The following is an 18,346-nucleotide window of genomic DNA, read 5'->3' on the forward strand; positions in this document are numbered from 1 at the left end:
TGTTGTTTTGAATCTGTTTTTAACCATTTTTCATTCATTTCTACTTGTCTTCCATCTCTTTTTAGTTAGTTTGTAGCTATTGTACTTGTTTTCTGTTCTTTTATTAAACTGTTTTGCATCTATTTGTAGTTGTTTTCTCTTTTAGTGCCTTGGCGAATTTTGCTGTCATTTTGCTGTTTTGGGGGTCTTTTCTGTCCGATTTTACTCACTTTGTGTATCTTTTTAGTTGTTTTGAATATCTTTTTAGTTGTTTTGCATGTATTATTTCTTGTTTTCAGGCTTTTTGTAGTTATTTCATCGACCTTTCAACAGAAAGGTTAACATTCTCTTGGCAGTTCTCTGGTCTATACGGCCCCTGGGCCTGTGACTGGTACTCCATCAGTAATCCATCCATTCCTGTAGAGGCCCAGCATATTTTGCCCTGGACATCCCAATTGCAAACAATGTTTATCCACAACCATACAAAAGAATAGTTACAGGCAGCCAATCAAAACAAGCAAACATACAAACAATAACAAACTTATTTGGGAAGTGGCATAGCAGTCTCCCTCAAACAAAAATAACAAATGTTATATGTCAGTAAATAATATAATCTGCTAGACAAATGATTTGACTGTAACTGTGAGCCCTAGCCCCGGGGTTCCTGCCCTCCCCTCAGCCACTCGCCGTTGCCAAGGTTTCCGTGTACGCGCTGCCTGTGAGAGCGGAGCCGCGCGGCTGTCATACAGTACTGCCAGACATGGCGGCGGATCTACAACACGAGTGGATTTCTGGTCTCCCTTCTTCCTGGAGTTACGGGGTTACTCGGGATGGACGCGTCTTCTTTGTTAAGTAAATATCCCTTCAGAGACAACGTCTCAAGTCATCTCTGCCCGTTTCTGATGCGAACAAAGTCGCCGTGTAATAATGAGTGCATTTCTCTCCCAACAGCGAAGAAGCCAAGAGTACAACCTGGCTGCATCCACTAAGTGGCGAGGCGGTAATAACCGGACACAGGAAAACTCCAGGTAAGGTGTCACTTTTCACGACTGTCAAGTTTCTTTGTTGTCTCTAGCGTCTGTCATGTCTGCCGTCATCTGTTTATGTTACCCATATCCTTAGACCCATACTTCCCACACTTGGAGAGAGGCTGTAACATCCATGCTGTGTTTTTAACGCACGAGCGGCTTTTGGCGCTCGTGCTGTGAAAAGTGAGCCCCCTCGTGCCCATCTCTGCCCGGCGCATGCCACTCTCCTCGCGAGCCTCTTCTTCAGGTTGTTTGGTCAGAGAAGCGAACGCTGGCTGCTTGTGAACTTGTGGAACGACGACTTTTACTGACAACCAGCAGCGTGTAAATTAATGCAACTTGACCAGCTTCGAACCGATATCACTTAACCTGTGTCATATGGCCTATATTTTATGTTTAGTTGACCACAGAGCCAAAGCCAGTTTGACAGGTAACTGCAATAGCAACAGCTGCATTAGACTCGGGAGCAAAGAAAGGATAGCTGTAAATCTACACATTTAGCCTCGTCTAGCCCAACTCTACAACATGTTACCAAATAGTCTTTACAGCAGTGTGCGACATGACAAAATGTCCTTATTGCAACGTGGATGCCGGTGACGTTACCGTGATACTATATAGCCTTCTGTAGCAGGCTTCTCAAATAAGCTCAAGTCTCTGCAGAGCTTTCCCACTAATGGCATGCTGTTGAGTAGCTGCAGCATCTCAGTACCACTGCAACTATCACACCATTGTTTTCACTGCTATAGTCTGCTGATTGTTTCGTTTTATTTTTACTATATAAAAGAAAAATTGTTATTTTGCAGAACTCAGTGAATGGAGTTGCAGCATTACTGTAAATAATTAAAATAACTGACAAAAATAAGCTGCAACTGTTTTAATAATAAGTAAAGAAGGAAGTAATTTTTCAGTCAAAATGGAATAGCCTATATTCCTTTCTTCCAATCTCTTATCTGTGAGGATTATTTTCATATATTTGAATTATGTAATAGTAAATAGAATTTTTGGGGGGGTTGGACTGCTGGTCAGACAAAGCCAAAAATTAATGTTCACACTGAGCTTTAGTTATGTGTGATGAATGGGCTTTATTTTATTATTCTCTGACATTTTATTGACTAAACAATTAATTGACAGTAGTGAAGAGATTAATCAATAATCAAAGTAATCCTTAGTTACAACCCTAAAAGTGGAATCTAAGAATGGGTTAATTTGTTCAACCAACAGTCCAAAGTCTAGAGATATGTCATCCAACCATTTATCCATTATTGGGTTATTCTGTAGAGGGTAGGAGGGGGGGTTGGGGCCAGTCCCAGCTGACACTGGGCGAGAGGCGGGGTACACCCTGAGTAGGCTGCCAGTCTGTCACGAGGCTTGACACAGACAACCACTCACATGTACACCTAGGTCCAATTTAGAGTCGACAGTTAACCTAACCTGCATGTCTTTGGATTGTTGGGGGGGAAGCCGGAGTACCCAGAGAGAACCCACACAGGCACAGGGAGAACATGCAAACTCCACACAGAAAGGCCTCAGTTGGACTGCAGCTTCCAACACCGAATTGCCTTGCTGTGAGGCGACAGTGCTAACCACTGCCCTAATGTGCCACTCTTAGAGTATTTCAATAACTGTTAAATTAAATAAAAGAAAATCCTCATATTTGAGAAGCTGGAACCATCACATATCGGCACTTTTGCTTGAAAAATAACTAAAACAATAATTAAATTTTCCAAATGGTTGCTAATTATTGTTCTTTGAATTGACTGATTGTTTAATTGAGTAATTGTTGAACCTCTGCGTCTCAGTGTGTGAACTGACAGCCAAGTTAATTTGATACACACAACACCTGTTTGTTCTACCACGTTCATTTTGTCCATTCTTCCACAGACCTACCCACTGGATGGGAAGAAGGATACACTTTTGAAGGAGCACGGTGCTTTATCAAGTGAGTTTAACGCCCTTCTTCCACAAAACACACCCATCATAATCTTAGAACATAAAGCACATTGAAAAAACTGGTGATACTATATGAAAAAATATATAAACATGCCATATAAGCTCACCATGATGCCTAATTATAAACATGAATTAATTTATTTACAGTGTATTCACCTCAAATGAATGAAAAGCTCAATAAAATGCCTGCTCCTTCTGAAAACATGCTATATACTGCATGGTCATAAATCTGGAACCTTTACTCCCTTTTTATGTACTGTAGAAGTCTAACACAGAAGTTAATGATTATACAGGAACACTGTGCAAATACTAGACAGACATGGCCAAAATGTAGATGCTTCCTTCTTGCAAGCTGTTTTTATTTATTAAGACTTATCTTGCTCAAAGCTGGAGCTACTGTACTTGGAGAGTTGAGCCACAGTGTTTTTATCCTGGTAGTTATCTTGGGTTTATATGGTCTGTGTACTGTTTAGAAGGACACTTGTCATTAGATGCTTTTTTGAGGTACATGCCAATGTGGGGTATTACTGAAATTTTAAAATATTTTTTATTAAAAGTCTCCTTCCGTTGATTTTGTTTGAACTTCATATCCCCACCATGTTGCACGAGAAAATGTGACGTATCTTCATTTGTTCAGTTTGTGCTTGTCTGTTTGAAGACCAGGATCTGCATGAATTACATCAGTAGTTGATTATGTTACACAGTCTTTGAACTACAGTATATTTTACACTTTCCTCTCTCTCTCCTTGATGTTTGCGACGTATCAAAACAGATCGCATGCGCTGTCGTTCAGGCAGCACAGACTCATCATCTGTCCCCAGAATTTTTTAATTCACTGATGTGAGTTAAATTTATTTTGTATGTCCTAATGAAACACATTCTCACACAGCAGGTACAGATATTTTGCAGATGACTTTTTTTCTGCAAAAATACAAGAATGCTTCTCTATGACTGAAGGCATTGCAATACACAGGCTATAAAATTATAAAATTGTCTTCTTAACATCACTGAATGCCCTCTTCCTGTTCGACTTCCTCATGGATTTGAGCAGCTCCATGTAGCAGGTTGCCAGGCAGTCCTACTAAAAGGCGGTCATTTTATATTTTAGTATTTAATCTCAACTTCTCAGTGCAAGGCAGACTTGGGAACCGCATTCATTAGTTCATGTGATTCTTGCACAGTCCACTTATATGTTAATGTTCTCTGTAAAACCAATTACAAACTATTCATGTTGTTCCCTACAAATTGGGACACTGCATTTTTGCATGTGGAAATTGGTTCCATGCCTTTGCTGCACTTTAGGAAAGTTTAAAGACAAGTTTAAAACTGTACTGAAAAAGCCATGTTTATTCAGTTGTTGCATTCTTAAAAGCCGTCTTCTACAAATGAGTTAGCTGTCAGTAGAGATCACTGTACTGTATGTAAGATACAGTACAAAATTTAAGGTGAAAGGTTTAACTAAAGATTAAGACAAATGTACAGGTCATGCCATTCTCTTTTATCATGGATGATAAATATATTACCTAATATCATTTACTAATTATGCATTAGCTCAGCTGAGGCTGATATTTGGATCTAATGTAATATTGTGTGGGTACATACATTTAAAATCTGCCTCTGTCATCTTAATATCAACAGGAAGCATATTGATTATCTGGCAAACGAGGACAGATTACAGTTAGCATGTATTAGCTGATGTGCTGCTCAGCAAAGAAGACCTGTGGTTTTATTTGTCTGCAAAGAAGTAGATGAGCCACATGTGACTGTTTCAGTCATCTGTAATTACAAGTAACAGCTGCAGTAAACTACAAACTACATTCATTTGTGTAGAATATCTTTTAGCAAGTATCCACCCTCAAAATACGCACTGCAGTGTGTGCTACCTTTCCCTCATCATATCGTCTCTCTGTCCTCTCTCTCCATTATTTCTTATTTCTTCTTTCCCCTCTGTAGCTCATTAGTACCACACAATGTCTGTGATACAGTTTTTGAACGCTGCATCAATGGAGCTAACTTAGTTGCACTGTGAGCTCCAAATTTGAAATGTAAATTTGTTTCATGTTGTCAGTATAAAAAAATGTCATGTGTAGTTCCTTTTGTCGTTGGCCAACAGAAAATACAAGTAGGTATATGACATATACTACATACAGTACTCACTGCTTATTGGGTAGATCACAGGTTTAATTTTAACAAAGGTTGATGCAGATTTTGTGGGTGACATGCACATAAGTAGGCAAAATATGATGAAGCCAGCTATGTGTATACGCAAAAACAAGTCAACTAAAGAGGTTTATTTTTGTTGTTTTGCATAGTCGGAGAATTTAGAATCATGGTGGAATCATGGTCAAACTGTAGGTGACATACAGCTGACGGTGTGTACTGATAATCAAGTTTGGTCCGTTCAAGGCACAAGAACAATTAAGTACTTAAGCTTTAATTACTTTGGCTGTGCAAAACTGTGTTGATTGTGACTCACTGTTTTGACATAGAGTAGACAGGTTTATGTGATCACTGTCTTGAACAGTACTTGGGACATTTTGCGGCTTTATGTGAGGCTGCCAGTAAAAGCCTCTGAAAACACTGCAAACCATTAGCTTGATGACAACTGGATAAGTCTGTGTTTTATGTTTTACAGTAGGTTATCATTATTTTATCATCAATTCATTATTAGGTATCGCAAATTTACGGTTATAATTCTGCATTATAAAATGGAATAACAAGGTGCAAACATTTTATACAAAAAAGAAAAAAGGGGAAAAAACAAGACCTTCCTCTTGTTTTTGGACTTAGTCTAGATTGCTGATTGATTCCATTTTCTTTTGAGCCTGCAAAAGGATCTGGCCCATTCACATGCTAGCTGTGTGGCTTGGCTGTTACCATCGGGTTGCACAGTGTGAGCATCAAGGAGCAGATTGTGCTGACTGTACTCTGTTGGGATGTGTTGGTGAGGACGGGGTGCAGCTGGTTAGTGTAATAGTGTGGTCTACAGGCACGGCCCATCATCCACTGATTATTTTATGTGTTTATGCTATGTGTGTTGAATGAGTAAAGGTCAGATGTTAATTGAATCAGGTATGGCTTACTGCTCTCCTGAGATTGAGAAATTTCTTTGTGAGTTTCTTGACTGTGTGCAGGTGGCCCGATGTCAGTTCGTTTTTTTTATTTTGGGGAACTACATTATGTTGTCAACTGCCCAGTACTTGCTCCAAACTAACAGAGTGAAATCATAAGGAGGTGTAAATCTGCAAACTACTACGCTGTTGATTTAATTCACATGCAGACATAAAATATGAAACTAAAGCCAGTGGACTGTAACTGTTTTGATTCCCAGTCAGACGGAGCCACTACCTAATCCATTATAACTATACACTAATTACATGAAAAAGGATTGATAAATGGTCTTATACCTGTATAGCGCCTTTCTATGCTTTTTACAGCACACTCAAAGCGCTTTCACACTATCGGCCATTCACCCATTCACACTCCCAAGCACTCACACACTGGTGACATCACCGGGAGCAACTGGGGGTTCAGTGTCTTGCTCAAGGACACCTCAACATGTTGACTGGATTAGCCGGGAATCAAACCGCTAATCCTCCAGTTAGGAAACAACCCACTCTACCTCCTGAGCCACAGCCGTCCCAGGTGGTGATTAAGGCAGTTTTTCAGTCAAACCCACATCAAATCAAGTTTGTACCTACATTTGTTCACCATTATCTTGCATTTTTTTTGTTTTGTAATGCATCTGATGTTGCAATCTGTGTGTACTAATAGTATAATGTTTCTATTTTTATTCTGTGAGAAGGATTTTTTTTCTCAGGGCTGGAAATTAAAGGCATGAATGCTCTTTATCTGTAGTGGTCCCAGTTCCCATAAGTAAGAAGGTGATGGCTTTCCAAGTGTAATCTGCCAGACTTATGTTGGTATTTTTAGACTGCCGGAGTGCATTCTTAATGTCCAGAATTAAGAACAAGTACAGTGTGTAATTCCCAGTGGTATATTGACTAAATTTGGGCATATTTGTTAAATTTACCTTATGCACCCTAACTCTAAGACTGCGTCCAGCCACCCTAGAGAGGAAAGTAATTTCAGCCGCTTGTATTTGCGGCAGGATGTGCAGTATGGACATCTGAGGAGAAATTGCTGTAGAGTTGCTGCACCTTCGTATTTAAAGGAGCCGGCTGAGGAGGTTCGGGTATCTGAGGATTCCTCCTGAGTGCCTCCCATTGGAGGTCTTCTGGGTATGTCCAACTGGTAGGAGGCCCTGGAATACGCTGGAGAGATTATAGATTTCATCTAGACTGGGAACACCTCAGGGTCCCCCAGGATGACTTGGAAAGTGTCACTGGCGAGAAGGATGTCTGGGCAGCCCTGATGGACTTGCTGCCCTTGTGACTCAACCTTGGATAAGTGGAAGAAAATGGATAGATGGATGGATAGATTCTTGGATTTACTAAGGGAACACAAAGCCTACAATAATGTTTTGGTCCTAAAGCCTCTTAGTTGTGTGTTTTCTTTCACTGAGCATCCTTAGCTGATATCAGGTTGAGTCGTGGGCCAGTTTCCTTTGAGGGGGTCATGCTATTGGTCTGCTATTTTTCCACACATTACTATGTCTATATATGAGAACTTGATATGTATGTGCATGTTTTTTGAGGGATCGGTTTAAATGTCCCTCTGCATTCTCTTATATACAGCCCACTTACCTTTATTTATTTTTTATCTGTATATAGTAGCTGGAAAGCAGAGAGGGATATAAAGTCAGAGAGGCTCAAATGACAATGTTTTAGCAGCATTTGATCCCAAACCTATTGTGTGTCTCCAGTATGCTGCCAGTTCTCTGCTCTTGTTTAATGTCAAACGTTGAAATACCCATCTAACCTGTTTAGTTGAGGAACATTGCTTGAAGTTTAAACTTGCAACCAGTGTACAGAAAGTGTCCTACATTAGAGAAATCAACACAGTGTGATTGAAATGCGCATGCTGTAGAAACAAAGCTAATTGATGCATGTGAAGGGGGAAAGCAGCTTTTATTTGCTCATACTGTAAAGCCCTTTACTATTGGCCCATGATGTCTGTTCTGTGAGCTCGGTGAAGGGTCTCTACTTAAAATGGTACAGCTGCAGACACACACCTTCCCCTCCTATCGTTTTCTTCCTCTCTCTGTTTCTTTTGTCTGTTTACCTCAGTCCAGTGGACAGTGCGTGGCCCAGTTGGTTTCCAGATGGTCTGTGATGATTAGACAGCTTTTGGAAGCTGTCATTCTGCTAAAATACTCCACAGCTGGGAGCTTTTGGAGCACCATGTCTGCAGAGAGCTTTCGACAAATATATTGTTTCCGGAAACAAACTGCTACAAATGTTTTTATCCGCATCCTAGCAAGCAGTCAGTAGTATGTTTTTTTCTTTAGCTGCTAAGCAGAATGAAAAACCACACCTCTGTTTTCATAGTGATTACACCTTGATGAAAATGGTTCACAAAAATATTGCAACAGATTTTCTTTTCACACTCTTCCAGAGGACTGAATAAAGGCTGTAGTACTATTATGTATTGGTTGCTGCCGATATTTCAATTTAGTAGCAGTAGTGGATATTATTATTGTACTCTTCTGGTCCGGTGGCTTTGGCTTACATCATCTCTTTGCTCTTATGGCAACAATGTCAGCTGCACTATTCCCCTGCAGACCTGTCCCACGCTTGTCTCTCCTAAGCACATGTCGTTCAGACCAGACATATGGAATATCAGCAAGACGCTGTTTCTCTTTGACTCTGTTCTAAGTTTTTAATCCTTTCATATCTCAGTGCAATTGCTTTTAGTTCCATACTGTTGTTTTTCTCATGAGAACCAAATTGTGAGTGTTAATAATTGGCAATGACTTGGCTGGCTTCCAGTATGTACTGTAAATATAAAAACCCTCACCTTATCTCTAATGGTTTAATCAGATTAGATGCACTGGTTTATTTTCTCTTTGGTCCATACCCAGTGCTGAAACCTGTAGAAGCCATTCATCCATTAAAAAGTTCTTACATAATATCATAACTGTGTGAAGGACTTCCATGTTATTCCCAACAAACACCAATTTCAAATGACTTTTTACAGCTGATATTGGGTTACTTGTACTCTATGTCTGTGTGCATACATTTAAGTGTAAGGCCCATCATGCCTTAAGTACACTGTAAATTCTGCTGCTAAATAGGGCCCTTGACAGACATAAATAGTCCAGATCATCTTGGAGGAGTATTTAGTACTATTATACCCATCCGATTAGACAGACAGTAGAGATATTCAAGCTGTATTTGTAAATAAACTTTCATGCTGACATAAAATCTGTATAGCATATATAGCAATTTACTTGCTGGAGATTTGGCTGTCTTTCTGGCTAAAGAGAGGGATGTGTAGTTGTAGATAGTGACATTGATTGAACAATACAGTTTGGAGTAGAGACCCTTCTAATGTCAGAGCCCTCTCCCACGCTCTGTCCTCAGATCTGGCAGCCCCTGCCTAAACAAATATTTGAACTCTGTGTCAAGTCTCTCATTGAATAATGTATACCTGCTGTGATTGATATGGATATTTGTGTTTCTCACAAGCTTGATGGCATCACTGGAGTTACCATGAGTGAAATGTGCCATAGTGTTCTCAGAGTTGAAGAAAACATTCTTATCGCCCATTGCAAATGGACAGTTGTAGTTTGTCCAGTAAACACAAAACCCGGGGGAAAAACTGTTAAATGTGCATCCCTTGATCTAAATTGGTGCCTTGGAGGCCCTGCTTGTGTCCCGCTTCCCAGAGTTCTAGCTGTCTGTTTGAGGTCAGGCGATTCACAGATCACTGTGTAGTAACCTTACTCTAAACTTTTACTTCACATGCTTTTTTTGCAGTCAGCTTTTTTCAGTGGTACACTGGAAAATATTTAGTTTTGCATAGGCAGAAGTGAAAAGCAGTTCACTTTTTTATATTAAATATATTTCACCAACACACACAGTAGGTGTCTTTAAGGCCCAACAAACATGGTGAATGCATTTCCTACCTTGTAAAACATCTGCAGACCCTTTGTTTTAAACATCTTGTGACCTGCATTGCTGACATTGTTAGTGCACTCTTCATAGAAATGTGTGACTTTTTATCCTGTGCTTGTATACATGCATATGCGTCCTTGTGTGTGTGGAGCCAGAACAACAAATCCAAACAGTATGAGGACTTACTTATCAAAACATCATTTCATCTTGCCACTAGTGATTAAAAACTCCATAGATTACCTTTAAGTACTACAGGTGATTGACAAAAAAACAAAAACGTAAAACATCTTAGTAAGGTGTTGGGCCACCATGTGCCGCCGGTTTCTGAACTGTGCTTGAGGGATGAACATCATCTGGGTTGAGATCTGGTGACTATGAAGGCCATAGCATATCATTCACATTCAGTACCTCTATGGATGGGGGCACTGTCATCCTGGAAGAGACAGCTCATTTATTCAGTTTTTTCCTTTAATTTGTCACCTGTCTATATGTGCAGTGAAATCAATCTGTCCCCTCCTTTCATGTGACATATCAGCTCTGTGCAGCCTAGTTTCAGTTTCAGTTAGAGGTTGTATGAGTGTGAGAGATGAGGCCAGAGTGGAGTGAGTTGACAGGGGCTTCATAATTGTAGTACTATTGGTTATACCTCACAGTGATCCATTAGTCTAATCAGCTGTCAGGCCTCTGCAGTATGTTTGTGCAATAGTAGGGATGAATGTCACTGGAAGTCAAGGGTCTGGTTTAAATATCAACACTGTGCTCAAGGATAAATGCAGCCTTCCACCCCTGTGTGTGCAGGAATTCCTCCTTCATTCTAGATGAGATGGAGCCCAGTGTTTTTCACTATAAGACCTCTGCTGGTGGTACAGATAGACACACTCACAGTTTTGACTGTGATGTTATGATTGCTATGTTTCTACCTCTGTTCTTCTCGTGTAAGGTAGTGGGATTCAGCAGAAACCATTTCAAGACATTGTGTGGCAGCTTAATTAATACCTGCCACTTCGCTGATGATGCACCCTGTTGAGTGTGTGGGTGATACGGTGTACATATGTAGGGGTGGGCAGTATAACTGTTATAAATGTCACACTGGAAGAGAGATGCATCACAGTATGAGGTTGCCAATACTGTTTGCTCCATTAAAAGATAGACTGTGTCACATCACATTAGGCACACTGTAATGATCAGCACAACTGTGCATTACAATGGCCAATGTTTCCTGTGGACCAAGAGGTTTGTCGTTTGGCCAGTGTCCCCCCCACTGGGGGACAGGGGATCTGCCTGAGCACTTACCTCCACTTACAACAGAGTCAAAGCATTGACAAAGTCAGGAACTCAAAGAATCTTTATATAAACACAGCTTTAATCATCATGATATGTTTATTTGGTTTGTTTTAAACCTACCCATTGAAAACCTGGAACAGCAAAACTATTCAACTGATTTATGAAAGGCTATTTGTTGCTCATTCTTATTTTTCACTTTAATCAAAATGTATTTCTATAGCACCTTTAAAACAGCATCCAGTTGACCAAGATTCTTCACAAACACTCAAAATTATAAATCAATAAAATATACAGTAATAAGGTCATAAGGCAAAATGATAAAAACAAGTATCAAACTCCACTAGATACAAAAGCCCTCAAAAACAGAGATTAAGCAAAGATTATCGTAACTCGTGTCCTTGTCAGTCTCCTGCAGGGATGAGTCAGTTTCTCGACTGACCTGTTTAACAGGTTTGTGTATGTTCCTCTGTAATTCACCTGGTTCCCACCTAGTCAGATGTGTTCCGGGTTCCTCCCCAGTTCTCTTCTGTCCGGATCCTACATACACAAAGTGTGACACACTCAATGTATAGAATAAATATGCACTTATATGTTGCATATGTGTTAATATTATAGATGTTGTCCTATGAAATATTTAAATGAAAATTTAGGCTTTAGGAAATTACATCTGAAAACAAGATTTAAGTTTGATCAATAATAAACAAGCTGATCAATTGATTGACATAAAAATTAGCTGTGGTCAGTTCCTTCATGTGTTAGATTTTCAGTTTCTCTGTTTTCTTTCACAACAAACAAATGTCTGAGTTTTGGACAAACGAGACATGAAGGCATCATCTTGGACGTTTTTCCTGTTCTAATATTTTATATAAATTGGCTGATGAATTAGTCAAAGATATTATTGATACACTAATCATTGACGACAGTAATCAGTTGCAGTTCTAATGAAAGTACTAGTCAGTGTGAATCAGTTTGTACTCACCTGCTTGTGAATGGGTGCAGATGAGAAGCACATGTGAGTGCAGCGTTTTTATGGAGGAGCAGAGGCATGCAGGTTGCCAGTGATTGGCTACCTGAACCTGCTCAGACAGGTGACATCATTTATAATTATAAAACCTGAATGGATCAGGGCAGGTCTGATCTTGGACACAACCTATAGCCTATATACATTTGTAGTCTATATGTCTGAACACTTGGGTAAGTTGGTTAGAGGCTTCGGAACCTTTTATAAATGCTTTTATGAAAATTTTCAGTTTTGGTAAAAAAAAAAAAAGTCAGGAAATACTTGTGCTTGTCATAGGTACTACTTAACTACTTGTGGTTGCCATATATCCACAACTAATGGTATTTTCCTAATATTTCTTCCTGCAACAGCCAATCTTTGAATCCACAGCAGAAACTTCTCAAAATAAAATGTAAGATTTCATCATTAATTTCATTTGGCTCAGTTTTATAACACTGATGTCAGTTACTCTGAAAGGAAAACATCTTCTGTGTTGGAAGCTTCATAAATAACTCTCATGCCTGGGAGTATTTTTAGTTTTTGTCCAACTTGAGGTACAGGATTTCTAGGAGAGCTCAGTGAAAACCTTGATAAATGCAGGCTCTGGTTCTTGATGCTGCAGGCTTGTAACTCTGTGTAAAAAGAATCTAAATCTCTGTTAGGTCTGCAGGAAGGTTTGTATAGCGATTTAGAGCAATCCATGAGTGGACTGTTGTCAGAAACGGCGCGTGATGTGGCCAAAAAGTGTTAGGTGAACTCATTAAATGGCCAGATGAGGAAGTAATGAACAAAACCCGTCTCTTTAATAAGAGAACTAACGTAAACAAAAAACCATACAAGACACGGTGGAAACACAAAACTCACGGTCGGTATAACAGTCCGAGATCAGAGCCAGCAAACACATACATCCAGGGGAATCCAAAACGCGTTGTCCAAAGATAAGTCCGTTAAGCCGATACACTGAAGCAGTCCAAAATAAGAGGGCAAGGCAGAACAGAATAATCAAAGGAAGCAGTCCGGGTCAGAAACACAAAAATACCAATACCGAAGAGAATGCTGGAAAGTCAGAGCTGGGGGTCTAGAACAATCTGGCAGCATCCTTGTGAGAGGACGCTGCCTAAATAGAGGTGTAAACAGGTGCAAACAATAACGAAGCAGGTGAAACTAATGTGAGTGATGAAGAACGTAAAAAGACCGAAACTAAGGTGAAACAAAAACAGGAAGTAACGTCAAAATAAAAGCCGGACGGGAAGCAGCGGAACCGAATCATGACAACTGTGGGATCTTCTGAGCTGTTAGATTTGCCTTTCATTGTTTATTTATGGAGGCAGGAGGTTCTTTAGTCATTCAGTGTGACAGAGTTAATGTGTACACAAGAAGTTTGCTCTTTGCCAAGAACTAAAGTACAATTGAAGCTGGCTCACTGCAAACCTAAACTGATTTTACCCTGCCTACAGTCAAGATGGCAGTGTGAAATCATTTGTTTTAGAAGCCTAGCCAGGGCAGTCCTTACTAAAAAAAAGTATATTTGAAGTTCATTTTATTAAGTAAACTTAGGTTCAGGTATATTTCCCAAGTACACTTTGTATTTTATAGTAGTAGTGTACTTATAAGTACTAAATTGGGCCACTTTTTAGTTTATAAAAGTATACTTTTAAGTATACTTCATGTGGTAAACTTGTTTACATTGAAGTTTTATTTTGTACTGGAACTATACTAAAAGTGAACTTAAATATATACTTTTAGTTTGCAAGTTATATACTTCTATCCCACTTTTTAGTTTATTAAAGTACTCTTGTAAGTGTACTGTCTGTAAACTACTATTTAAGTTACTTAAGTTTATATACTGCAAGAATACATGAAAGATGAGGTTCAGTTACACCTATGTACTATTTAAATTAATAAGCCATTCCACCCCAAACTACAAGACAGGTAAACTTAAACTTGATGTATAAGGCAAGAATATTTATACTTATCTCCATCAAAAGATTAAGTACAAATATAGGCCAAGTATACTTAAATATAACTACAAGTATAGGCCAAATATACTTCGACTTATCTGTATACTTGTCGGTATAAGCATTGTTCTGTTGTTCTTGCTAAGTGATCATCAAATGTTGGCATCAAACATTTTAGTAGTGCAACTAGTATCAGTGCTTTGTTGACAGTCTGACTGCTCTTGTTAATGTGGCTCATTTTCCTTTCCTAGTTTGGTTTTGCACCAGCACAGTGAATGTCTCAAAGGATACTTTTGTGTTATGTAGCCTTTGCAAAAGCCAGTTTTTTTTCACAGAGATTTTCCTCTGTTCCTCTAATGTGACTTAACAAGGTTTAACAACAACATTTCTTTTTATTTTGACATAGTTGACGACAGCATTCTGTTGTGTTTCATGAAGAACAAGGTTGTTCAAACTACCTTGTGAGGTAGGTTTGGTACTTGTTTTTAAAATGGTTTTCTTATGTCTAAAGAGCTTGTCTACAACCTCTGCTCTTTATCTCTCACTTAGATCTTACTTGTTTTACAATTAGGCATGTTGATGCAGCGGGGGAAATCAATCAATGTCTTTTGGGAGCAAGCTTATGTTATTGCCTGCATAATTTGTCAGTTCTCCAGCTCATTATCTTCAAGAACAGCCTAATGCTATGATTAATAGAGTGCTTAGACAGTTTTTTGTTCTTTTTCTTTGCTGCCTTTACTGTGTATAAAACCACACTGATGACACTGATAATAATTTTATTTTTTGCTGATGATTATCCATGAGTCATAGAACTCTGCCACTGCTGTTTACATGCGCTTTGTATATGGAAAAGGCCTATGTTGCTGTTCCTAAAGGCATCTGGCAGGAGATGAAGTGGGCGTGTAAGGGTCTTCCTGGGTCAACTGCAGTATACTCTTATGGAGAAGAGGACTTAAATCAGATTTAAGATGGGTTTAAATATACATTTGATATGTCCTTTGTTCTGATATTTTGGTTTATTATGAAAAAGAAAATATATTGCATGTTGGCATTTAGTTTAATCTTCCAGTTTTGCTGCATAACATTGAGAACATTTACCAATAAACACATTTGTGCTGATCCTCACCAGTAATCAGAAACAAGATCAGTGAAGCAACTAAAAATAACAGCTTGCATCACTTTTCATGCCTGTGTGGGTAGTCACATGACCCTGCTGGACCTTGGAGTTGAACAGCTGCTTCACTTTCTATTGAGCAATTCTGGGAGGTACCAGGGAACAGGTGACTGAAAGAAGACACAGGCACAGACAGTGGGGCCACATGTTAGAATTGGCCTGGGGATCCCACAGAAGCTGCTGGTGAAAACAGGATAAGGACAATCTCTTTATTTGGCCCAGTATGTTACACACAAGGAATTTGTTTCCATCTGCAGCCTCAACTCACACTGATGGTTCTAACCATCAGGGGCAACTTGGGGTTCAGTGTCTCACTCAAGGACACTTTGAAATGTGGACTGCAGGCACCATGATTCGAACTTTAAACCTTCCATTTGGGAGACCACTCTACCCACTGAATCACAGTTGCGCCAAACAATGTTATCACATCCTACCTGCACCTGGAGTGGATAATAATTGGCAGTATGAATTCATGGTATATGGAGGTCCCCGTGAAAGCAGTTTCTGACAACGTCTGGCTGTATGTGTATGTGTGTTTGATTGTCTCAGTAACACACTGTTGTTTTATTTTCCTCCATTCTGCCTTTTTGCACAATGAGTTCCACGTCTATGTGTGTAGTTGAGAGATAAAAGGAACTTTGATCCGAATTATTTTGACGTTTCCTCATTTAAGTGAGGCTATCTTTTAAAAATTAAATTTAGGCTATTCTTTGATCAGGGTTTAGTTTCTGACATTGTCTGATTGAGTTTTATGTATGTGTCTTTGATCTAAATGATCCCTGTCCCTCTGTGGGAATTGAAAATGCATCAAAGTATGATTGTGTAAAAAATTAAAATAAGACTTTTCACAGGTTCCATGCAGAAGCCCTGGTGGGTTCTGCCTATATTTTGTGGATTTGGCTTGCAGTCCAGGAAAAATGACAATTTCCAAGATCAAACAGGATGTTTGTATCACAGTTCATACACATAACTAATATCTGCATATATCAAACTGTAGTTTTTAATCTGACAAAACTGACCATGAAACTGTAGAAGATTTTTGCAATTGTCTGGATTAGTGTGGGCACTCTTGTGGCTGAAAGTAGGCTATATTTGCATGTGATGGAAAAGGTAGTTAACACAAAATAAATGCCCATTTGTGCTGGGCTCACAAGTCCCCTTCTCTGTGATTTCTTTGATGAATATGCATCACTTTACTGAGCTCATTAAGGCCTCCTGTGACATGGGGCTAATTGTTTATGACTGCATGCATTCCCATGCTGCTCTTTGGTAAGCAAATTTTTTTTGCATGCTTTTCCAGCTGTAGGGATGTGGACTGTGCTGCTGAAAGTGTATTAATATTAAGACCAGATGTCAGCTTGTACAGTATGCTGTTAGTGATTTTGCTGACCAAGTGCAAGTACTATCTTTACCCAGCAGAGGGCATTAAAGTAGTGTAATTTTAATCTCACAAAGTTATTCAAGTTTTAGAAACTGATACTGACAGTTTTACTTTCAGTGGGATGAATTAATATTCAGTTTCTTTAATAATATTACAGTAGCTCTGTAATTTATTCTTGTAGCTAATTCTATTGATTAATGTTTTTGCTAAAGGTTTGCCATATTCTCTAGTGTTCTGTTGACATTAAGTGTAATGCATTATAGTTACCACTGGAGGGCAGTGTTGGATTTTGGCCATAACAGAACATCTCTGTGACATTTTGTCATTGTAATAACAAGAGTGAACTTCATTAAAATTATAACCCTCTCACAGAGTATGTGCAAATTAAGTCATGAATTTATTCATGTGTGAGTGGGGTAGATCACAGTACTTGTTAGACAGTATTGGTACACTCTTACTAACAACACATTTTCCTTTCCTCACTACTTGCCCCCACTTGGTATGCTTGTTTTACCATTAATTCAGGTAAGTGGCTTTAATTGCCTGTTTTGGTAAGAAAATAAAAAGCTTACCTTTGCCAAGAGTAGGAGGATGACAGGGTGTATTTCACCTCAGGGTCTTCCAGTGGCGTGTGGTGTCCAGTGGGGAACATTTCTTCCTATTCTCTTAGTGTTCTCAGCTTCTCACACAGCTGTGGAAAGCTTATGGAAAATTCTCTGTGCATGTGGCTCCTGCACCTGTAGAAACAGTTTTTTGTCTTTTTTGCAAATCTGTGTAATTTCACTTTCCCTTAAAAGGAAATGTGGGCAGTTTTTATACAGTTTTTGCAGTTCAGTCTGCTGTCGAACCATTCACAAAATTAACTTCCTGTCTGTCTCTTGTCCTTCCTTTCACACAATTCCCTCCCTTCTTATAATCTATGTGCTAGTCTGGATTTTGATGTATTGCCTTTGTGACCCCTCATAACTCTACGTCTGACACATGCAGCTGTTTGTCAGGAATGTAACCAGGAAGGAGCTGCAGCCCATGAAATTTACAACACATTTTCATGGAGCTTTCCAGCACCTTTTCAGCCTGGGAGGGGAGGTGCCAAGGTGGTTTGAGTCCTATCTTACCGATAGAACCTATTCGGTTATGATTGGTGACCATTCTTCCGGCGCAGCTTCCCTGACTTCAGGTGTCTCGCAAGGTTCCATTCTGGCCCCTTTGTTATTTTCCTTGTATCTGTCACTGCTTGCCGCCATTATATGTAGCCACAACGTTCCCTTCCATTTTTATGCTGATGATATTCAAATCTATATGCTACTGGTTCAACCGGAGTCAGGTTTGTTTGGTGCATTACAAAACTGTCTACAGGATGTCAAAACTTGGCTTAGTCAAAATTTCCTTTACTTAAATGAAGGCAAATCTGAATTTATTGTCATCAGCCCCCAGTTGGATGGAAGTGCAGTTGATCTTGGCACATATGCCCCCCCCCGCTCTCTAATGCGGTAAAAAATCTGGGGGTAATTTTTGACGCCAATTTCAACTTTGATAAGCAGATCATGTCAGTGGTTAAATCCAGCTTCTGCCA

The 18,346-nt window shown here is 39.3% G+C and overlaps 1 protein-coding gene across 10 annotated transcripts in view; it reads left to right on the forward strand.

Annotated features, from left to right (window-relative positions):
• Window positions 1–616: 616 nt before the first annotated feature.
• The window catches only part of LOC109972826 (pleckstrin homology domain-containing family A member 5-like), a 65,736-nt gene continuing 48,006 nt past the window's right edge, over window positions 617–18,346 (forward strand). For 2 of the 10 annotated variants that reach the window (XM_020621986.1, XM_020622023.1), the window contains exons 1-3: window positions 617–831; window positions 931–1,007; window positions 2,889–2,946. In XM_020621986.1, the coding sequence (XP_020477642.1) occupies window positions 740–831; window positions 931–1,007; window positions 2,889–2,946 (227 nt within the window). In that variant the 5' untranslated portion in view covers window positions 617–739. The remainder of the gene's footprint in view (window positions 832–930; window positions 1,008–2,888; window positions 2,947–18,346) is intronic. The other 8 variants (XM_020621995.1, XM_020622013.1, XM_020622031.1 and 5 more) reach the window with 7 other exon arrangements.

This window comes from Monopterus albus, unplaced genomic scaffold (genome assembly GCF_001952655.1).
Source record: "Monopterus albus unplaced genomic scaffold, M_albus_1.0 scaffold7.1, whole genome shotgun sequence".
NCBI classification, from domain to species: Eukaryota; Metazoa; Chordata; class Actinopteri; order Synbranchiformes; family Synbranchidae; genus Monopterus; species Monopterus albus.